This window comes from Zosterops lateralis, assembly GCF_965231275.1.
Source record: "Zosterops lateralis genome assembly, chromosome: 13".
NCBI lineage: Eukaryota > Metazoa > Chordata > Aves > Passeriformes > Zosteropidae > Zosterops > Zosterops lateralis.
Genome location: NC_139773.1, coordinates 20,678,306 through 20,698,329, shown reverse-complemented (window position 1 = coordinate 20,698,329; position 20,024 = coordinate 20,678,306). Strand labels below are relative to the sequence as shown.

Here is a 20,024-nt window from a genome sequence, read left to right as displayed (position 1 = left end):
CCCTGCAAACACAAACAGTGACTGACCTTCTCAGGAGAGCCCCCTCACACAGGATGGGGCACTCTGCCATGGATTGAATCCATCTGCATCTGAAACAAAGTCAGGACAAGAGTCAAAGTGCTGCCGGAAAACTTGACAGCTCCAGACACTTTGTGCCAATCCAGGAATACCCTCTACAGTCCAACTACACCCCACATGACAAATTTCAAGTCCCCAGGACTTGTCCCATTCCCCTACACCCAGACTGAGCAACAAGGCAGAGCAGCTCCAGGCCAAACACACCAACACCCGTGACACAGGACAGGACAAAAGGGGAGACACAACAGGGACAGAAACATCTCAGCAAGAAGAATGACCCTGAGGACCGAGAGAACTCGCAATGAGATGACCGAGGTAAGACCGATGGGGAGCTGACCAGGCTCAGAGAACCCTGCAGGAAGAAGATGCCAACGGGATCACGGATCCCAAGAAATGCAGAGATGGATGTCTGAGAACCCTTCGGTCAGAATCCTTTACCTATCTCTGCATTCTGACAAGGCCTAATCCACCTGAATGGATCACAGCAGTGCACAGCTGTGGGTACAGCTCAGAACAAGACCTGGAAAGGCACCAGCCTGGATGGTTGTGAAGAGAGAAGCGATTCCGATACGTGCCCGAGCACCCGAGTCAAAGGTTCAATGGTATCAGTGCCTTGCCAAGGAACATGGAGATGTTAAGAACGATGCCTGGCATTTCCAACAGGCCCCTCAAAGTGCTAAGGCAAAAGACACACAAAACAAAACACACAACAGACACAGAGTGCACAACAGACAAGTGACACAACGTGCCCTGGGACTGCTCTGCCCTGCACACCTCAGCATCGTGATCCAAAATGAGACTTAACCTTCACGCAGCCTAAGGGGTCACATCTTGGACATCCCTATCTCCAAACCTGACTCAAAAATCTCTCCCCGTGACCCCTGACCCCACACCCCACTTTCACCCCCTCTGTGGCTTTTAGCCCTTCACTTATCTCTGGGATGTTCAGGGATGAGAATTCCCATCTGGCTCCAAAGAAGGCCACCTCACCCTCCTGCAATTTCCTGCTGTCACCGGGCTGTTGTCTCTTAGTCAGGTACCATAAAGAAAACCAAACATCCATGGATGATCTCAGCAGATCTGTTGGCCGGTGGGTGAGAGGATCTCAGTATAATACAAGTGACCACCTGAAACACACAAACAATAATGGATGCTTAGAGTTGCACTAGAGACACCATTACCCTAATCACACAAATATATGAATTTCAAAAAAGAAAACACAAACAAAAGCCCACCAAAAAAAAGCCAACTCTTATGACTCGTAGTCAAACTACCAAATATAATAAAAATAACCCCATGTCCATTCCCCTCAAAAACCTCCTAAATATATACCCAGGACCTCCACAACTTAAAGACCTGCCTCTAACCAAAGGAGAAGCAGAAAACCCATGTCTTTTGAACTATACCAATTAATTAACCTAACATTTCAAAACCACAGATTTTTAAATCCTTAGTCAAGTAATTTTCTATTACTAACATAACAAAAAAGTCACAACTTTTAACTGCAATAAAACCTAAAACCACCTAATTAAAAATAAAATAATCCCATTATAACTATCCCAAAACCCCAAGCACTCCAAGCAAACTTCCTCCAAAACAAATACTTTAAATGCCAAAAAACCTCAAACATCTAAAATAACTATTTCAAAAATGCCTTCTGTACCTTTCAGGCTGATTTTGAGAGCAAAGCAAGGAAAGAAAAAGCACACGGTTTGTTTTAAGAAAACAGTGGTCACTCCTTCACATTCCCTCTCCAGTATACAGCTAAAGCACAGACAGACTGCAGCACAGAGATCTGCTTTGCTTTTAGTTAGTTTTAGCTAGTTAGTGCAGAGAAGTTCCCTGAATTGTTTTCTTCCTTTTTGTTAGGAGTGTTTAAACCCGCTGCAGACTGAAAAACCCAGAGAAGCACCAAGAGCTGCACCTGCAGCCACGGGGCCTGGACCTCAGCATTTTATCAACACCAGAACAGCTGATAAGAGACCAAAGGAGCTGAGCTACAACCCACAGCAAAGACTTTCTGAATTTACCATCTCACTTCAAAACAACAAGAAGTTTTTTATTTCATGTTATCCACTGTTTATGCTTGCAAGCACTTGGTTTGTTAAATAAGTTTTTTTTTTTTTTTCACTTTTCTCCAAAGAAGTTTATTGCTAAAGCAGTTTAAAAGAGAGAAACTGTTTAGGTTTACTTTCCAGAAAAACCCCATTCAGAGTTTTCCTCCCAAACTTACCCTAAACCACAACAACAACAACAAACAAATCAAACTACCAAAAAATAAAAGTCATGAATAAATTTAAATTAACAACACCAAAACCAATTATCCCTAACTCAATAAACCCATAATACTTCAAACCATCAAAACAAAAATACCACCTATAAATACACACAAAGCCAAAAGATCAATTTAGCTATAAACAATACCTCTCAAATTATCCATAAGTATAAAACATATACTGCAATCAAACAAGCCAAATAAATAAACCCCTCTAACATAATAAACAATAACCCAAACACAAATATTAGGAAATCCTCCAAAATTAACTACATCCCACTACCTCAAGCCCACCAAAACAAACACTACATACTCACAAAAAAAAATTTCAACAATAAAACTCAGTTCAAAAACAATCTGATCAACATGTAAACTAAGAAACCTAGCATGAAATAAATAGACCATATCCTTTAGCACACACCATCTACAAACAAAATAAAGCTATCCAATAAATTATTAAATTATTAAAAACCACTAAACAGAAAAAAACTTTAAAAATTTTAAAAACTGCATCTAATAAAACCTCCACCAGCTGGGCTGGTCCTAGCCAATCTGAATCCCTACATACAATAAACAAAACCAAAACCCCAATAACACATATCAGAAGCCTTAAAAAAAAAAAACAAAACAAAACAAAAAAACCACTTAAATTAATTCTATCTCAAATACTAACAAACTCATCCATAAAGTCATCTTCACTCGAAAACCAAATTACACACAAAAAATAAAACACTATATACCACCAAAGAATGCAATATTGAACAAAAGTACCATACAAGTAATAACGTAATAAAAATACCACATACAAGTAGCACTATTTATTAAAATCCCAGGTGAATGTCGATTCCCCTAATGTAAACACAGACAATAACAGAAGAGGAGTTTCTCCCCTCAATTTAAACTCTTTTGTCCTCAGAACCCTTTTTTTTTTTTCTGAGGGCACCGGGAAGGGATTGGGAAGACGAAATTGAAAGGGAAAAGGAGAAATGTCTCCCCTACAAACCCACAATGGCTCACCTGCTGCTGCTGCCCGGCACAAAGGTTTGGCCCTCGGCATCTCCTGAAGCGACACTCCACATCCACAGGGTCCCCCAAACTCTGTAAGAGGATCTCACCGTCACCCCACGAGCCGCTCCGGGGAGTCCAGCACAAACTGCTCCCTCCAGCAGCTCCACACCAAAGCGAGCTGAGGCGCCCCGCTTAAGCGGCTCCGGCAGGAGCTGCCCCTCATTATCCTTTGCAGCTCACACCTGCGGCTGGTCTGTTCCCTCCTCATCCTGACAGCTCACACTCAGGGCTGGTCTGTCCCCTCATCATCGTGTGACAGCTGTCACCTGCTGCCAGTCCGAGTGTGAGGGCGGGGGCAGAGGGGGTTTGCCGCTCATTGCTTGGACAGTTCATTGTCGGCACCTGACACGCTGGGGCACTGGGCTTTCCTTGCTCTGGAAAAGGACCCCTCTTTTCCTCCAGGTGCCCGAGGCTGAAATTGGGATTCCCTCTCCAAAATTCTGTATGCGTGACGTTAATAATTCCCAAGGAAATTCTCCACTGGTGATAAGCCATCACCTACAAATTTTCCTCTGGAATCATCGATGCCCTGACTTTTTGTGGAAGTGTTTCAAACATCCATTGAGGGTTCAGGGGCTTGGTTGGGTTGTTTAGGGCTCATCCTGACAGGCCCAGGCCCAACTTCAACAACCCTCATCACTGCTGCACCCCCAGTTTCAGGGATATATTGATACTGTTTACGTATACTTCCCCTTTCCCTGCAACTCAGTCCCTCACTGCACATCCCAGGAGCAGATATACTCCATCCTTTGTTCCCAACAGTACCTCTCCAGCACAAATCCCACTTCTCACGGACACTGCCTGCCTCCCCACCTTCCCCTACCCCAACGCCATATCCTTTATTTTTGGGGTTTCTGTATGAGAATTACCTACCTATGCTGGATAAAAAATTCCAAAGAAATTCCCCTCCTCCGCTGTGGGGACGGACGGGGATTGGGGTGTCCCGGGGCCGTGGCGGGGCCACAGGTGGAGCAGAAGCGGCAGCACCAGGCTCGGCCCCAGCGCCAGTCCCGGAGCGACTTCTCCCGCCTGTGGCAAGCCCGGTCCCCGTGCCAACCCCAATGCCGCCCGGGTGCACCGGCCCGGGGACTCTCAGCAGACACTGGCAGGACCCGGAGCCGAAGGACCGACCGCAGCGCCGGGAGCAGGCCCGGCTGGGCCCGGGGGAAAGGGGAGGGCCGGTCTCGCCCCCATCGGGACAGGGCGGGGCCTGGCGGGGCCCTGAGGCGGGGCCTGGCGGGACCAGGGAGGCGCTTCAGGAGCGGAGCCCGTGTCCGGCTCGGGTGCGCGGGGCCCCAGGGCGGCTGTACAGGGCGGGGCCGAGGTGATTTAAGCCCCGGAGATGCCTTTCTGTTTCCTCTCTTCTCGTCTTCTGTCCAGCCTCCCTCTCCCCCGACCTTTCCCTTCCCCTCTCACATCCCTTCGTATCCCGACCCGCCTCATCCACGCCCCCTGATCTCTCCTCTCTCCCCATCTTTCCCCTCTCCTTCGTTCCCGGGGCGCCGGAGAATAAAGCCCAGAGGGACGGAGCCCAGAACCTTCCGTCCTCGCTGGAACCTCCCTTATGGGCCCAGACCCGCTCAGCGGATACGCCCCATAGAGTTCACTGGCACCGCCCGACACTGCCGGGGCTCCGACTTTCCTCACATCACACTGGGAACTCCAGGCGGGTCGGGGCCGGGGGTTAGCCCCGCCCGCAGCCCCTCCCCGCCCCGGCAGCCCCGCGGCCACCGCAACCCCCCGGGCAGAGCAGCGCCCGCCGCCCTCGGCCCCGCGGCCACGGCCCCCCGGGGAGCGGGAGAGGCCGGAGCGCCGCCGGTGGGAGGAGCCGCTCCGGGCCGGGGCCTGAGTTATTCTTTTCAAGAGAACTTGCACATTGTTTTTCAGTATATCAATAAATGTGTTTTCTCTATTACACCCATACTTGCAGGTTTTAAAATATTTTTTAACATCTCTGCCATGAATTTTTGGGCTGTAACTCCCCTTTTCAGGGGGGGAACCCTACATAACTATGCCTATTCTCCATTCACCTGCTTCCCCAGTGAAATGGGGGTGTCACTAATGATACATCATCACCTTCCCCAGACTCCTCCACGCCATCCTTTTTATTCACCCCCAAAGAAGGTACAAAATTAATGCAACTACCCTGGACAGGAGCATGTTGCTTTAATAATGCCATTTACATGCGTATATACCCTCTCCCAAAGAAAAATACTAGAAAAATAAAGGGAAGAGCAGCCCCCAAAATAGATTAAGTCCCTCTCACCTCCTGTTCCACAGTCTGGCACCCTGCAGCTCAAGGGGCAGTGTGCTCAAGGACAGTGTCTCCCACTCAGGCTTGGCTCTGCCATGTTCCCCGAGTCTCCACTGACCCTGGACTCACTCCCCAGATGGCCCTCGCTGCTGCACACAGAGAGCACCCACTGGAAAAAGAGCCATGAGCCCTCAGACACAGGGCTGCTCCTCACCCCAGCATGCTGAACAACCTCGGGAATTGCCCTGCAGCCTGCTTCTGCCCCGGACAGGGCAGCAAGGAGAGCTCGCTCAGTCCTTCCAGTGAGACCTTGGGCAGAAGCAACAGAGGGAGGGAAAAGGCAATCAAACCAAAAACCAACCAACGAGCCCCCTGCAAAAAAAACCCCCAAGACAAGTCCTTTATGCCATTTTAAACATCTTTGTTAGATTTCAGTGGAAATCCAGTTCTGACCTGTCCATGTTTCAGATGATCTTTCTTGGGCTTGGTAAGCAATTTTTGTTATCGGGTTGGATCACACATACACCAACACCAGAGTATATTTAAATACAGTCTGAACACCAGCAAGTTTACATATTTCCTTCCAAGAGAACTGCAGAAAAGTTATACTCAGTGACACAGCCATTGCAAATACAAGGAGTGTCTTTCATGAGAAAAAAGATCTAAGCTGAAAGAACTGCCTCAGTGTAGATCAAACAGTTCACTTAAACGCAGAACAGTAACCCGAACAAGGAGGCCAATTTGAAATTTGCAGGAGGTATGACCTTTAAAAATAAGTTAAGAAAAAATCTGGGGGAACAGCTGAAGCAAATGAATTTAAAAGTCAGATTATGTTTTTAAAGAGTCACTGCTTTTTTATTGGATATAGCAGAACAGCCAGCACCACCACCACCACCGTGAAAAAGCACGGACAAAACCCCCATGAAATAATAAAAGAAATGGGAACTTGAATGTAGCTAGAGAAAATTAATTTTTAAAAAGCTCATCTATTTGAGATAGGCTCTACCTATAGACTTGTCCAAGGAAGAAAACTAACATTTACTGCATCAGACACAGATATATAAACATTGCTCTAAACTGGAAAAAAGTAAATTTTACATTTCAAATGCTTTACAAGCAACATTGAAAGTTAATGTGTCACAAGGCATTTTTTCAGCTACCCTCCCCTTCTGCAAAAATCCTTTTATGTATAAGGCCTAGTAAATACATTCCACGCTCCCTCCATTTCAGGGGGCACCTGTAAATTACTACAGTGTGATAAACAGAGGCAAATCAAGAAAAATGAGACACTAAAGCTACTATATGTGGCTGCAGTACATAATCACACATGTGATACAGTTCAGTGAAATAGTTCAGTAACTATTTATGATGCTTACTGATTACCCTGATGGCAGTAGTTCTAATCTTGGCAACTGGCCGCTGCCACCTCTAGCAATGCAAGCTTGCAAACAAATGAGTAACCTGGACCTCGACCATATTTTTTATTGGTCATCGCTGCTTCAGAATAACTGGAGTCCAAATACCACCTGCAACCCTCTTTTTGGCTCTCAGGAAGAGGCTAACAGACCTCTATACAGTGCCAGCTTTCTCTTTGCACAGGCAACAAGAATTCAAGCCTCACAAAGCACACGATTAGGCAAATTAAGCATTCGGCTGGCCTAAGTATACTCTAATATTAGTTTAATTCCCATACCCATGTAAAAATACATTCTAAAATAACCTCCTTAAAGGAGATCTTCAAAGTCGAACATTATAAATAAGCAAGACACCAACTCCCTGAAGACTCAATCAGGGCTGTCGGCTGTCAATTCCCAAGATGTTCTTAGTCCTCCTTCATGATACATTTGATACAATTAGCACACGGTGGGAATATGCTGATACATCACTACATTATAAAAAGTTGCACATGCAGGTTTCTATCCATCTACCCTTTCGCAAACTTGCTGGCAGAGGTCAGTTACTTCCCATAAAATTTCTTATTCAGAAGAAAGATCAGAAGATTGACGTTCACTTTTGCTCTGTCGAACAACTTCATGACAGCAACACCTTCATACTGCAGCTGCAAGAGATCCTGCCAAAGAGAATATCTTAATGAGTGAGGAATCCTCAAGAGCTTAGAGGGAATTTGAAAGAGCCGGCAGTACAGTAGGATCTTAAGGAATATAGATGAAAAAGCACACAGCGTAAGACAGAAAAGCGATAGACTCATTAAAGAGCCACTCCTACTGGGTAAAAAAATAGTCATTCTAAGGCATTTAAGATTTAAGCAGTGCGTTTTAGAAAAAAACAATTACAAAAGAGAGCAGAAATAGAAGACCATTCTAAGTAATCCAAGTTTCAGATCTAGTCACCTCCAGTCTTGTCATTTGCACGGTAGCCATAAAGGTGCCGTGAAATCTGGAACGTTTAGGTTTCCTATGTGCCTAATTCTATCATGTACCCATGAAACATCACAATATTCCAGAGTGTCCCTTTCCGAAAACTTTAGTTGCCACAGATCTCAGGGAAGCGGCTTACAGCACTTCGATCCGGGGCACAAAAAGAAATGGCATCTCAGTTACTTTGCATACGATGTTGATTCCATCTCTGAGGTGTTTACGTAGGCAGTATTTCTAGTTATACTTTGCTCTGTCAGCAATGCGCCTGCACTGATTTCATCTCACTGATTAAATTCTTTCAACAACCCCACTCCTGCAGATAATGAGGTGTGTAGGTGTGGGCATGCGGGTGAATGCGTGTGACGTTTATCCCTTGTTGCTGTCCTCTGACAACATCTGCTTTATCTTCAAAGCACTGCTAGAAAGGCATAGCGGTATAGTAAACCATGCGCCTGAGAAGCGAGTAACCTTGGGTAGCCCCCATGAACCAACAATTTCATGACCAGCTCTGACCGATTAGGACCGGAACAAAACTAGGGGAGTCCTCAAAGCAAACTAAAGGTGTGAGGCAGCTGTCTGTCCCGGCAGCCAGTTAGGTGGCGTGGACTAACTGCAATGCAAGGTGCTCCTGCACACAATCTGTTTCAAGAGGCTGAGGCTTTCGCTAACTAACAAACCCAATGAAGACCAAGATGGAAAGGGGGTGGGCGAAGAAGTGGAAGAAAGGGACAGAGACACCAGGTGTAACATTACTGGCATGAGAAAAAGAACAGGGAACCCTTTGGGAAAAGTTCAGTCAGCACGCCTGTTCTGGTGGCCTAAGTAAAGGCTGACACCTAAGAAGGACACCTAACAACTGGAAAGAAATGGGTAAGTATAGGGTAGCAGAAAGAATACTGATACATAATGACTGGATGAAGCCATCATCCCAAGGTGACTGCTGCCACAGACTCCCAAGCTCTCTGCTGTAGCAGGAAATGGTTGAAAAGGCAAGTGTTTGTTCTGTGTATGCATGTGTACACATAATTAAGAACACAGACCGCCATCGGGCTTTCATTAGCCAAGAAACAAAAAGCAGTTTGGAACCCCTGTACATGTTGATCTGTTTTGCCTGCAACAAATGGGTTGTTTTTGAGAGCATTTTTCAGGCGGTTTAGGCAAAAAACATGTCATTGCTCCTTTGATGAAGAGTCCGGCAAGGAGAACTTACATGACACTATTAAATAGGACAGTTCTTACCTGATAATGTAACATAAAGGTTTCCATCTGTACACCCATGAATTTTGCTTTAACCTCAAAATCTCCTACTTCCTCTGTTGGATTGATTTCAAAAATCACGTTTTTAAACCTATGAAATTTGAGATATGAAAAATCACATTGAGGGAATATATGAGATGAAACATGAAGACAAATTTCTAAGAATTCTATTCTTAACTCTTTATTCTATTATACCCATTTGAAATGAGCCCATAAAAGCCAAGCAGACTCAATGCAACATTGAACAGAAGCCTAACAGATCCTACGTCTGGTAAATCACATCTTCACACGAGCATAGCAGGAAACAGGGTAACTTAATTTAGCTTGTACAATCTAAGCAGTCTACTTTATGCTGCACATTCATGCCTCATTTAGTGCACCGAGTACAAAGTATGATTCAGAGTTGAAAAAATTCTAGTAAAGGCCAGCTTCTCTATATTCCACACAAAACATGACAGCTTCTCAAGGCTAGCAAACTACAGCTGGAGAAACTCAAGCTAGCATTAAGCCGATTTTTCAACAACGAAAGCTATTAACCATATTAACAATTCACCCAAGGAGGTACCCTTCCATAATTGTGGGGGTGACAGAGAAGGGGTTTGGGGAAAGCAGATGTCATGTTTAAATCACATTACACTTCTCAATCAAAGAATTGATTTGCTTCAACCAGAAAAAGAGTACTGAAGAGTGATCACTATGCAAGGTTTCTTGGCCCTAGGGATCCCCCCACAGGTCATCACAACAACTTCTCCAGCTTTAATAGCTAAGTCCACCAACAACTTGATAACTCTAGTCCACCAACTAGAATTCCAAGAACAAAATTGCAAGACAATGTGACACAACCTCAAACAGATTTCAAAATTTCTGGTCCTCAACTATCAGGACCTAGACTAGTTCTAAGAAAAAAAATAAGAATTCAGCACACCTATTTCCCTTTTCCTCCAAAAAGCTTATTTAGCTCTAAAGAGTTTTAAAAAGATACTCACTGGTTACCTTGCAGGTCCTCAATCTCTAAAAGCACTCCCTTCTCATGAAGTCGAGCTGCTGTGTATTTCAGGGAAATCTTTTTACTGTTTTTGCCTTTCATCTCTCGAGGTTTCTTGGAGACTCTGGGGAAGAAAGACAAACCAAACGAATTAGAAGGTCACTCAAACAAGTAAAGACATTTTGAGCAGTAAATTTTCAGTTCTATTTGAAAGAGGCGATAGAATCAGCACAGCTAATGAACTACGACTACTGATAGATAATGATGTACTTCTACTAGTCAGTCTACCTACAGAGCACTTGTAGCTCAGATCAGATCTTTCATTTTCTACTATTTACCAATAACATTTAAACAGGAAAATAATAATAGTAGTAATAAAAAAAACCCAAACAAAATCCAACCAAAAAAACAACCAACCAAACAACAGAAACTCCCTGAAAAATCCCACCCAAAACATAACCACACAGTACTTCCTTAAAAGCAATACCATCACTCATTAGGCAAAATGGGGTCTAATGAGAAATGACATAGAGAAAGCCAAGGCAACTCAAAAACTTGCTTTTCGTTCCGCAAATGAGAAGGGTTCACATTCCCACATCTGACTGAAGAAGACGACATTTCCCTCCCCCCCCCCCCCCCCCCCCCCCCCCCCGCCCCCCGAAAATCTGAATTGTCTAGCACTATAACAGCTGACTTAATTTGGCATAAAAGAGGTCAATTTGTGATCAAGGGCTTCCTTGCAGGTAACTATGTTACTCTGACATTCTGTTCTTAAGAAGGGTGACAGGACAAGCTGACTGAGCAGCAAGTGCATACATGGACAACGAGCTTCATACCACTGGACTCTGAACTCTTTTCTTCCAAAAGGACCAAAAAGTCTTTTGAGTTTGTCGTTTTGACCCAATTCATGGCAAGGATGTCTCCCTGTATTTTCTCACTGCTGCCAAGACCCTTTCGCTAAAACTATCGCTGTGGGAAAGAGCTCAGATGAGGAGCTTTGAGCAGATAGCATTACGGCACTTCTTAGTGACACATGCTTTCTTGTAGACACTTCTAGGACCATGGAACAATGTGCTGCAGGTCATCAGGTTAAAGACCATCTAAGGAACCTGAAAGTGTGCAAGTCCACGGACCCTGATGAGATGTGTCTTGGGGTCCTCAGGGAATTAGTGGAGGAAGTGCCTAAGCCACTATCCATTATATACGAGAAAATGTGGCAGTCCAATGAAGACCCTAACAACTGGAAAAGGAAAATAAGGAAGATGCAGTCTGTCTCACCTCTGTGACTGGCAAGATCCTCCTGGAAACTACGCTAAGATACATGGAAAACAAGGAGGTAATTTGTGACAGCCAATATACCTTCACTCAGGTGCCTGGCCAGTCTGGTGACCTGCTACGACAGGGTTAATACACCACTTCTGGATGAGGGAAAAGTGACGGAGAATCATCTACCTTTATTTGTGAAAAGCATTCAACAATGTTCCACACAACATCCTTGTATCTAAACTGAAGAGACATGGATTTGATAGATGGACCACTCGATGGATAAGGATTCAATTGGATGGTCACACTCAAAGAATTGCAGTCAACAGCTTCCCTGTGATGGTGGTGAGGCCCCAGGACAAGTTGCCCTGGGAAGCTGTGGCTGCCCCATCCCAGAACTGTTCCAGCCCAGGCTGGACGGGGCTTAGAGCAATCCCATCTAGTGGGAGGTGTCCCTGCCCACGGCAGGGCGGTAGGAACTAGATGGTTGTTAAAAGTCCCCTCAAAGCCAAACCATTCAATGGTTCTATGGTTCCAAGATACTTACTTGCCCTTGCTGGCCAAGTTATCCAAGCAGGTCTTTATGTAACTTTTGTAATAATCTACTTGTTCTCCATAAAAAGTAGCTTTGGAGTTCAAAGCACTGTATGTCTGCTGCAGCTTCACTAGCTCCGCCTTTCTTCTCTGACGATATCTTCGCTGATTTCTGATATCCTACACAGCAGAGAAGGACGGGCAGAGACTTAACAGTCATTTGAGCTCCCCAGGTACTCAGTCCCAGAGCCACTGAGTACTTGAAACATACCATTTGATTTTGCTTAGTCTTGCTTCATGCTACAGGCTTGAGCATTCATTTGCACTTGCTCCAGCTTACTCTCTGTGATGACTATTCGTGGAGCTAACCAACTCTACGTGGCCGTACGCTTGCACCTTTTGTGGCTTTCTCAAACTTCAGTTCTGTGCTAGCTGCGATGACTAAAGTAGGCACTGAAAGCCCATGATACAAAAGCATCCATTTTGCCAGCATTTGGTAGAGAAAGTACCTTAGAAACCAAGCACTACAACCATAGCAGCATACAGACTTCATTATTTTTCTGCGTTAGTCAAACTCTAAGCATCACTTGCCTTAACATCTAAACAAGAAAACACTACATTAATTGACTGCTACTTTAATTTGTGACGCCTATTATCTATAGTACAATTAATTCTTATCAGATCCCTAAAGGTGATTATGTAGTTGGTTTACTTACATAGTACTTCCCAAATAGTTTCTCAGTAAACAATGTGATATAAAATATATTGTCACTGTAGCAATGTACAACAGTACCGGATCTCTTTTTTAAGTCTTTCACAGCCACCGCCCCTTATTGTTTAGGTATTCTTTAACAGGCACATTTAAACAAAAATAACAGTTAAGATGTCTTAGAGTTATGAGCAAAGCTTCCTTGTGTGAATAGGCTTGTAGAGGCACTACTTAAATTGGTGAAATGGAGCAGAGAAAGACATCCAAATCAGGATTTCCCTTCCAAGCTATTAGGTTTTTTCTCAAAGTACCTGAGAACCTGGCAACACGGTCATTTGAGAGAACAGAAACATTGGATAAAAATAAAGGACTTCACCACATACCAAGAGGTGGAAATGCTGCAATAAAATGTATGATTTTTTTTTCTCTATAAATTAGCTACTAAAAACCTTACTTTCCTTCTGAAAACTCATGCCAGTTTCACAAAGCTGCAAATTGGGAAAACTCCACTATGATTACTAGGAAACCGTCAAACGGTATACCTTCGCAATGTCATTGATCAGTTCCTGGTATTTATTTTTGGCATTCACTGCCCCCAGTTCTGTCAACTTCTTCAGGCCTGCCTTGATTTTTTCTTTTTTTTCTTGGAGATTCAAGTTGCCATCTTCCTTTACAGAGACAGATTTTTTCATCTTATCAGGAGTTTTAGCATCACGAATTGCCCGTTTCTGCATAGCTCTATGATGCTCTGCTTCCTAGGAGAACAAAAACTGCAAGTTCATAAGCAGATCAATTTTAAAGCGACAAAAAAGAAGCAGAAACAGATCGTCTGATCTCTGGCACAACACAGGATAAAGAGTTTTGCTCGGCGATTCCCGCACTGACTCGAATGAATGCGTTTTGATGAAGGCATTCTACACGTGGGAACCAGGAGAAGCCTACCTATCATCTAAAATGGTCTTCTACATGAACAGTTTCTAGCAACTACTGCAGGGATCAGATTCACACATACTATTTACTTCCATCGTACATCCTCCTGATTATCATTACACCCTGCTCCATCATCAGTGAAGACAGCTTCACTGCAATACATAAATGGAGAGTTCCACATATATGCACATCTATCTAGATGGATGATGAGTTCCTAGTCTAAACAAATAAACATCATCATACTTGCTCCGAGGTAGCTGATGTTTCCAAAATTTCAGTCAGCGTCTCCCCTGGCTGGAAGCGGATTACATCAACAATTAAACGTTTTGTGCTGCAAAGATATCAAAAATAGGAGACAAAAATTTAAACAGAAAGACCTTAAATACTCTTCTGTTCCACAACAATACCGATGTTAGTGATTTATTTCAAGCCAGATTATTACTGGATGCGCACCCAGGTAGTCACAGGCTAAACCAGACCAGAACCCTGAGACGCACTTTACTTTTTGGACAGCGCAGTATCGGAAACCAGTCCAGGAAAGGTTCCTCTCTGTAATATGCACAACTTGCTGCCCAAAACTCCCACAAACAGCAAGGATGCTGCCCTGTATATTACAAGGTAGCCCCAGCATTGCCACGTGGAGCACAGAAACTGCCTTGAAGGCGAAAGATAAAGCAGGTAGTAGCCACAACCCATCTGTGCAACCAGAAAGGCTCTATAATATTATCCATCCATAAGCATGCTTCAGTGACCTGTAATGGGTATCAAGAAACTCCGAAGGATTATTTTCTTATGGGAGACAAGGTAGAGCTCATCTCCAGTCTGGTGATACACAGGATCATTCCTTGATTTGAGCTGAGATTTAATCACAGTCCGTGTCCACTCCGAAACCATCCTTAAGCCGCACAATGAAACCAAATAGCATCTCTGCAGTCAGGCTGGAATTATTTTTGGAATCACACAAACTGCTTAACATACGCACCTTCCTCATCATCCACAACTTAAAGGACTACCAGTGCAGCTGGTAAATCTTTACTTTTGAAACCAACGTCACCTTCGTCTGGTGGATAGCAAAATACTGATGTATCTTAAGAAGTCTGGTTAAAGTTATTTTTTGAGACAAAATTTTCTTGTGGGAGATCACTTGACTGCCTAGGCCAAGTACACGCTGATCAAAGATTTTTCAATTGAACTATATAGCGTCTGAGCAGGAATGCATCAAAGGAGGCAAACATGCATTTGAATGTCAGGTCATTGCTCTATGCATACAGGGATTTGCTTAAAACTAGCCAAGAGTCACCATCAGTAAAAAGTTTTCCAGAATATAGATTCTGGCAATAATAAAATCCCTGACAGTCCATTGCTCTCTTTCCGTTAGGTAGTAAGACCTATGCTCCTCAAAAAGGCTATTAGTCTTCATCAATTGAAAGTCATGCCACAGCATGGAAAAGGACATGGCTACAACCTCAGTGTATTTGGAGTAAGTCCCCGCACATTTCTTTAAATTATGCTTTAGTTCTCTTATTTTCATATGCAGATTTACTGTTAAAGTTCCAGTTGCTCCTTGTTTGAGTAAAATACCAGGCAGTTACCCCCTACTTACTTCAACAGAATTGTCCTTGCATCCATCTCTGCATTCTCATCACCAGGAACGTCAAATTTATTAGTGAGTGTGAGAGAAACCTCAGTCTTTGCTAGCATTTCCCTGTTGGGGTCATTAACATTGCCAGAACCTTCCCCTGCCAAGCAGAGAGAATTTATAGATTACATCATATTCTTTACCTTCTTGGTAATTTTTCCCTACATAACAAATCACAGAAAAACTTGACTGTTTTCTATACTGCCAAAAGGACACGTCAAAACCCAAACCAACTTTTAAAGACATCATCTTGAATGTATTACAGACGTTTTCACAACAAATCTGAGGGAATGCACTGGCCAGAATAGCACCTCAAAATCACTACTTCGCATGCCTTGAAGATTTACATGTATTCCACACTGGATCTCAGTATCTCACGGAAAGAGTGGCCGAACTGTCAAAAGTACTTTAGAAACAAAAATGTGATGATGTCTGTATGTCCATGTCCTCATCAAAATGAATGTGTCAAGCTAAGAGCAAAGCCCTTATTAGCAACCGAGCCTGTCATCATCTCCTAAACAAAATAAGCTATCCCATCAAAAAGAAATTTTCTTGCTCTAATTGCATACGAAATTTCACCAGAACAATTGCCGGTACCTTCTCCCCCATTTTTTAAAGGGCTGCAGAAAGATTTACCACTGAAATATTAGCCATGGTACACAGGAGAAATGAAATGGGGAAAGAGGGCAAGTTCCAGCTAAACCCACGGTCTAGTCTTGTTCAGATAATGCTTCTTACATTCTGTTCTTTGCCAGCGCTTGGGAGAAAATGTGTTTGCAATCACTTCTTTAGAAGGTTCCAACCTTTCTCATCAAGCAACTTCGAGGTGTTTGCCGTCAGGGCATCCTCTCCAAAAATTGTGCCTGGTTTCCCTCCCTCCCCCCAGCTAGACTAGAAACTTCAAATAACTGCAACGTAGAAACCAATGAAGGAGAAAAACTTGTGCATCTTTCCAGCATGTGTTATATTCTGAAGCAGTAAACTGTGGCTCAGGTTTCCAGAAGAGTTTCACAGGTAAGTAGTGTTAGTTCCTTCTTCCCCCAACCAGAAGAAGATAAAATTCTATTTTTCTTATGGAAAAAAAACTCTAAAGGAGTGGAAAAATGTTACTTGTCCACATGTCAAAGACTCTTAAAGGAACATATACTATTTAATACATTTATTACCACACACTGAAAGGAACACCTACAGATCTCCAGAAACGAGAAGAGACCTTTGCAAACAAACTGGAACACAGACAAGCACAGAGAAATGGCTCCAGTGCAATGGAACAAAGAATATACGTCAATAACCATCTATCTTCTAGAAACTTCTAGAGTGGGGTGAGGTGAGGTGGGTGGGGAGAAGAGAAAGAACCCCTGTTTTTTTCAGGGCAGTAAATTATGCAGAGAAAATATACTGCAACAAATCTGCTGCTTCTTTTTAGAGCACATCCTCACAAATGACCTGTGATGATTTCCTACTGTTCCTTTACTGCACTTTAGATAATTTAAGGTAATACCACATATTACTTTAGCAGAACAAACTAGACCACCTATTAAGGACTCAATTGTAGGAACCTCTCCGAGATCATCCAGCAGCTCATGAATTGGATCATTGTGCTCAGGAGCAATTGCATCTTGATGGTCTAAGAGCAACTAGATGAACAGAAAAAACAATTATATTGTAACAGTACATCCTTTTCTAGACAGTAAAATTTCATTACTTTAGGCTAGTATCTTTTAGAAAAAAGTCACTGAACTCCAAAGCAGCAATGCCAACATTCAGAACTCTGCCAATATGACATACTCAAATGCTTTCCAAAGAAACTTAGTGAAGCCATAACTAAATTACTTGAGTCTATAAATCAGCAAGCTCTCACAAACTACAATCACGACAACTTTCAGCCTTGTATTTGGTACCTTTGCATTTCAGATAGAAGCAGCATTTTCTTCCCAAACACTGGCTTATAATGAGCAACTATGTCTAATGTATACTTACAGTGTGCGTATTGATGATTTCACCAATAGAAATATAAATTACTGGTTTAGTGAGAGTCACCAAGTCTGAATATTCATCAATATTAAATTTATCCTGCAATTCAGGAACCTCACAGGCAGCCTGAAAAAAACGTCTTTAGAACAAAGAAGGAGAGAACAGTCAGTATGACTCTGAGAGTCATGTGGTATGTCAAGAGTATTACTTCCCCATGACAATCTCAAGCATAGACTCTCCTCTTTAAACTACGGTACACTATGGCATACTACAGTTTGTCAGCTTTAGTGAAACACGTCAGAAGCAACCTAGTAAATTCAATCACTGATACTGGCCATGTTGACATTTGCTCATTTTCAGAATTGACAGAACTGGCTTCAGTGACCTCGTTCTCCTGTCCCCATTACACTATCATCTTTTGCCCTCTACCTCTGGTTACCTTTTTTCCAAAACACAGGAGACATATGACAATTCTTGGACAAAAGCTTACTTCAACTACAGGAATAGCTAAATGCCAACCTGCATTATTTCTGATCACCACTAGATTCTCATGTGGAACCAGGGTTCACATAGGACAGAAGACTGTATGTCCATTCTGGTTGTCCACGTCCAAAGTGCCATAATAAGTTCATGCAAAAGCAACCTTTATCCTGGACACTCGAAACTCTCGACTTTGCAATCTCATTAACATACATAAATTCCGGGTACACGTTTTATCTGCCATTGTTACTGATGCTTGTGGCAGTCTGGAGTGAAATCTCTTCTTTTTAACAGACTGTATATTTGACAGAGACAGAATTTTCCATATTCTAAATTTACTATTTTCCCTTTTTACTGGCAATGTTACCCTCTGCCAAACTTCCCAGCTTAATTAGCTATGGTCTTCTACCTGAATTTCTGGTATGACTGCAATAGGTATTCATTAATGATGCTTAGATGAGCATTGTCTCCCATGAACATCTTATTGGATGCAGCATGCTGTAACATCTTTGCAATGGAACCGAGGTTTCTGCGTTGATCTGTCGTCAGCTGACCTCCAGCTGAAAGGTCGATGATGTCAAATGCATCTGGTGCAACAATGGCTGGATTCATGTAACGATAATAGAGTAAGTTGCCAACAATCTGGGAAAGAGAGAAGAAATGCATCAATAAACAACAGTGCAGGACCCAAATAAATTTTATTTAAACTGCTCTGTGTTTTGCTAGTTTATTTCCTTGTAAGCCTCTTTCCAAGACAAAGGTTCTGCTGCGTAGAAGCACACGCCATCCCAAAAATCTACAGTATATTAAAAAATCCAAAAAAACCCAAAACAAACATCATAAAGATGCAATAGGGAGGTCAACACAGAGAAAGCCTGAACACTTCCAGTCACAGGACAACACAGCAGCAGATATTCCCAGGTGTAAAGACTTAGAACTCCAACTTAAAAAATGTATGGACAGGAGATACAAGTTACCAATGAACTACTGATATGAGCATGAGACAGTCTGTCAGGAGAATTAAATGCAATTGAGTTAGCCTAACAGAGGGCAGAAAGACCATGGTATAGAGGAATCTGATAATGAAATTTCAGTATGGAACAAGAGCTGATTTTTAAAGAAGCCATGCAGCATTGGCTGCCATCTCTGACAAAGCAAAAATAAGGAGGAAGAATGGCACACCAGGAAGTTAAACTGAGGAACTACTTTCCGTTTCTTGCCCAAAGGCCTTTTCTCTTCCAGAATAAAAGCTTTCTTCTATAAGCCAGGAACAAATTTAGGCACAGATCCCTAATTAGTGAGAAACCATTTAATCCAGAAGTCAGAAAATCACAAGTGGATCAGAATGGCATTTGATACTTCAAAAATCCAATTTACCTAGTCAAATGCGAGCAGCAGTATATTTCAAAGAACTACAAATAGAGATTATCATGTCATCCATATGCTCACAATATTCTTCTAACCTGTACTGGAAATTCTGCCAAAAGTAATTCGAGCAATGCAGTTTTCCACCTAAATTTACAGATGGAAGAAATTAATTCACCTGCATAGAAAGAACCGATGTCTCAGAATGGGAAAGCACAGAACTAGAAGAGAGAAGAAAACAGCATTCAGATTGATAATTATTTTGCAATGAAGCAGAGGCAGAGAAGCTTAAAGAGACGTTGTCAAGCATCCTAATATTCAAACTATATCGTATTAAAAAGTAAAGCATTCATGGGCATCAATTCACAATTTACCAAAAGCCATGAAACCAAAGAAATTTCAGTGAAAACTCTAACACTGTAGTCATCTAAGTGCAACTAATATTTAGATCCTTTTAGCTCTCCAAACCAACTGAAATGCAAAATACAAAACTGACTAGGCATCATGAGAAGTGACCCTACATATTGCCCTCAAAATATCCTAGTGCGTTACAGATGGGGCATTAGGAATGCCAGAATTTCGCATACAGACTTTTAAACTCACCTTTTAAGGAAGGAGCATCGGGCTGTGATTACACTAATTAACCCAAGGTTTACTCTATAGAAGCAAGAGTAAACCCCAGGTCAAGAAACCTAAAGGCCCAAGTGCCCAAGATACTAAAAGCGAAACAGTGGCACCAGGATACCTCCTCCTAAACAATGTATGACATCTCAAGTGACGTGTATGAAACTAACGGCAATAGCCTGACGTGAAATATTTTCTGTCTGCAGAGGTA

General features: G+C 42.8%; 1 protein-coding gene and 1 long non-coding RNA gene across 5 annotated transcripts in view; both read right to left on the bottom strand.

Annotated features, from left to right (window-relative positions):
• LOC310914759 overlaps nt 1-4,597 on the bottom strand; it is a 59,441-nt gene extending 54,844 nt beyond the window's left edge. The window contains exons 1-3 of one of the 2 annotated variants that reach the window (XR_014591094.1): nt 4,295-4,597; nt 3,371-3,451; nt 147-1,205 (exon numbers count right to left, since the gene is read on the bottom strand). This is a non-coding gene — a long non-coding RNA (uncharacterized lncRNA). Of the gene's footprint in view, nt 1-146; nt 1,206-3,370; nt 3,452-4,294 lie in introns of those variants that run through there. The other variant, XR_014591095.1, reaches the window with a different exon arrangement.
• A 1,906-nt stretch (nt 4,598-6,503) lies between these two features.
• Nucleotides 6,504-20,024, bottom strand: part of IQGAP1 (IQ motif containing GTPase activating protein 1) — a 52,327-nt gene continuing 38,806 nt past the window's right edge. For all 3 annotated transcript variants that reach the window (XM_083870844.1, XM_083870843.1, XM_083870845.1), the window contains 10 exons: nt 18,234-18,466; nt 17,351-17,483; nt 16,905-17,007; nt 15,335-15,470; nt 13,975-14,062; nt 13,344-13,556; nt 12,106-12,272; nt 10,297-10,419; nt 9,293-9,401; nt 6,504-7,746 (listed from right to left, as the gene is read on the bottom strand). In XM_083870844.1, coding sequence (XP_083726970.1) covers nt 7,633-7,746; nt 9,293-9,401; nt 10,297-10,419; nt 12,106-12,272; nt 13,344-13,556; nt 13,975-14,062; nt 15,335-15,470; nt 16,905-17,007; nt 17,351-17,483; nt 18,234-18,466 — 1,419 coding nt within the window. In that variant the 3' untranslated portion in view covers nt 6,504-7,632. The remainder of the gene's footprint in view (nt 7,747-9,292; nt 9,402-10,296; nt 10,420-12,105; nt 12,273-13,343; nt 13,557-13,974; nt 14,063-15,334; nt 15,471-16,904; nt 17,008-17,350; nt 17,484-18,233; nt 18,467-20,024) is intronic.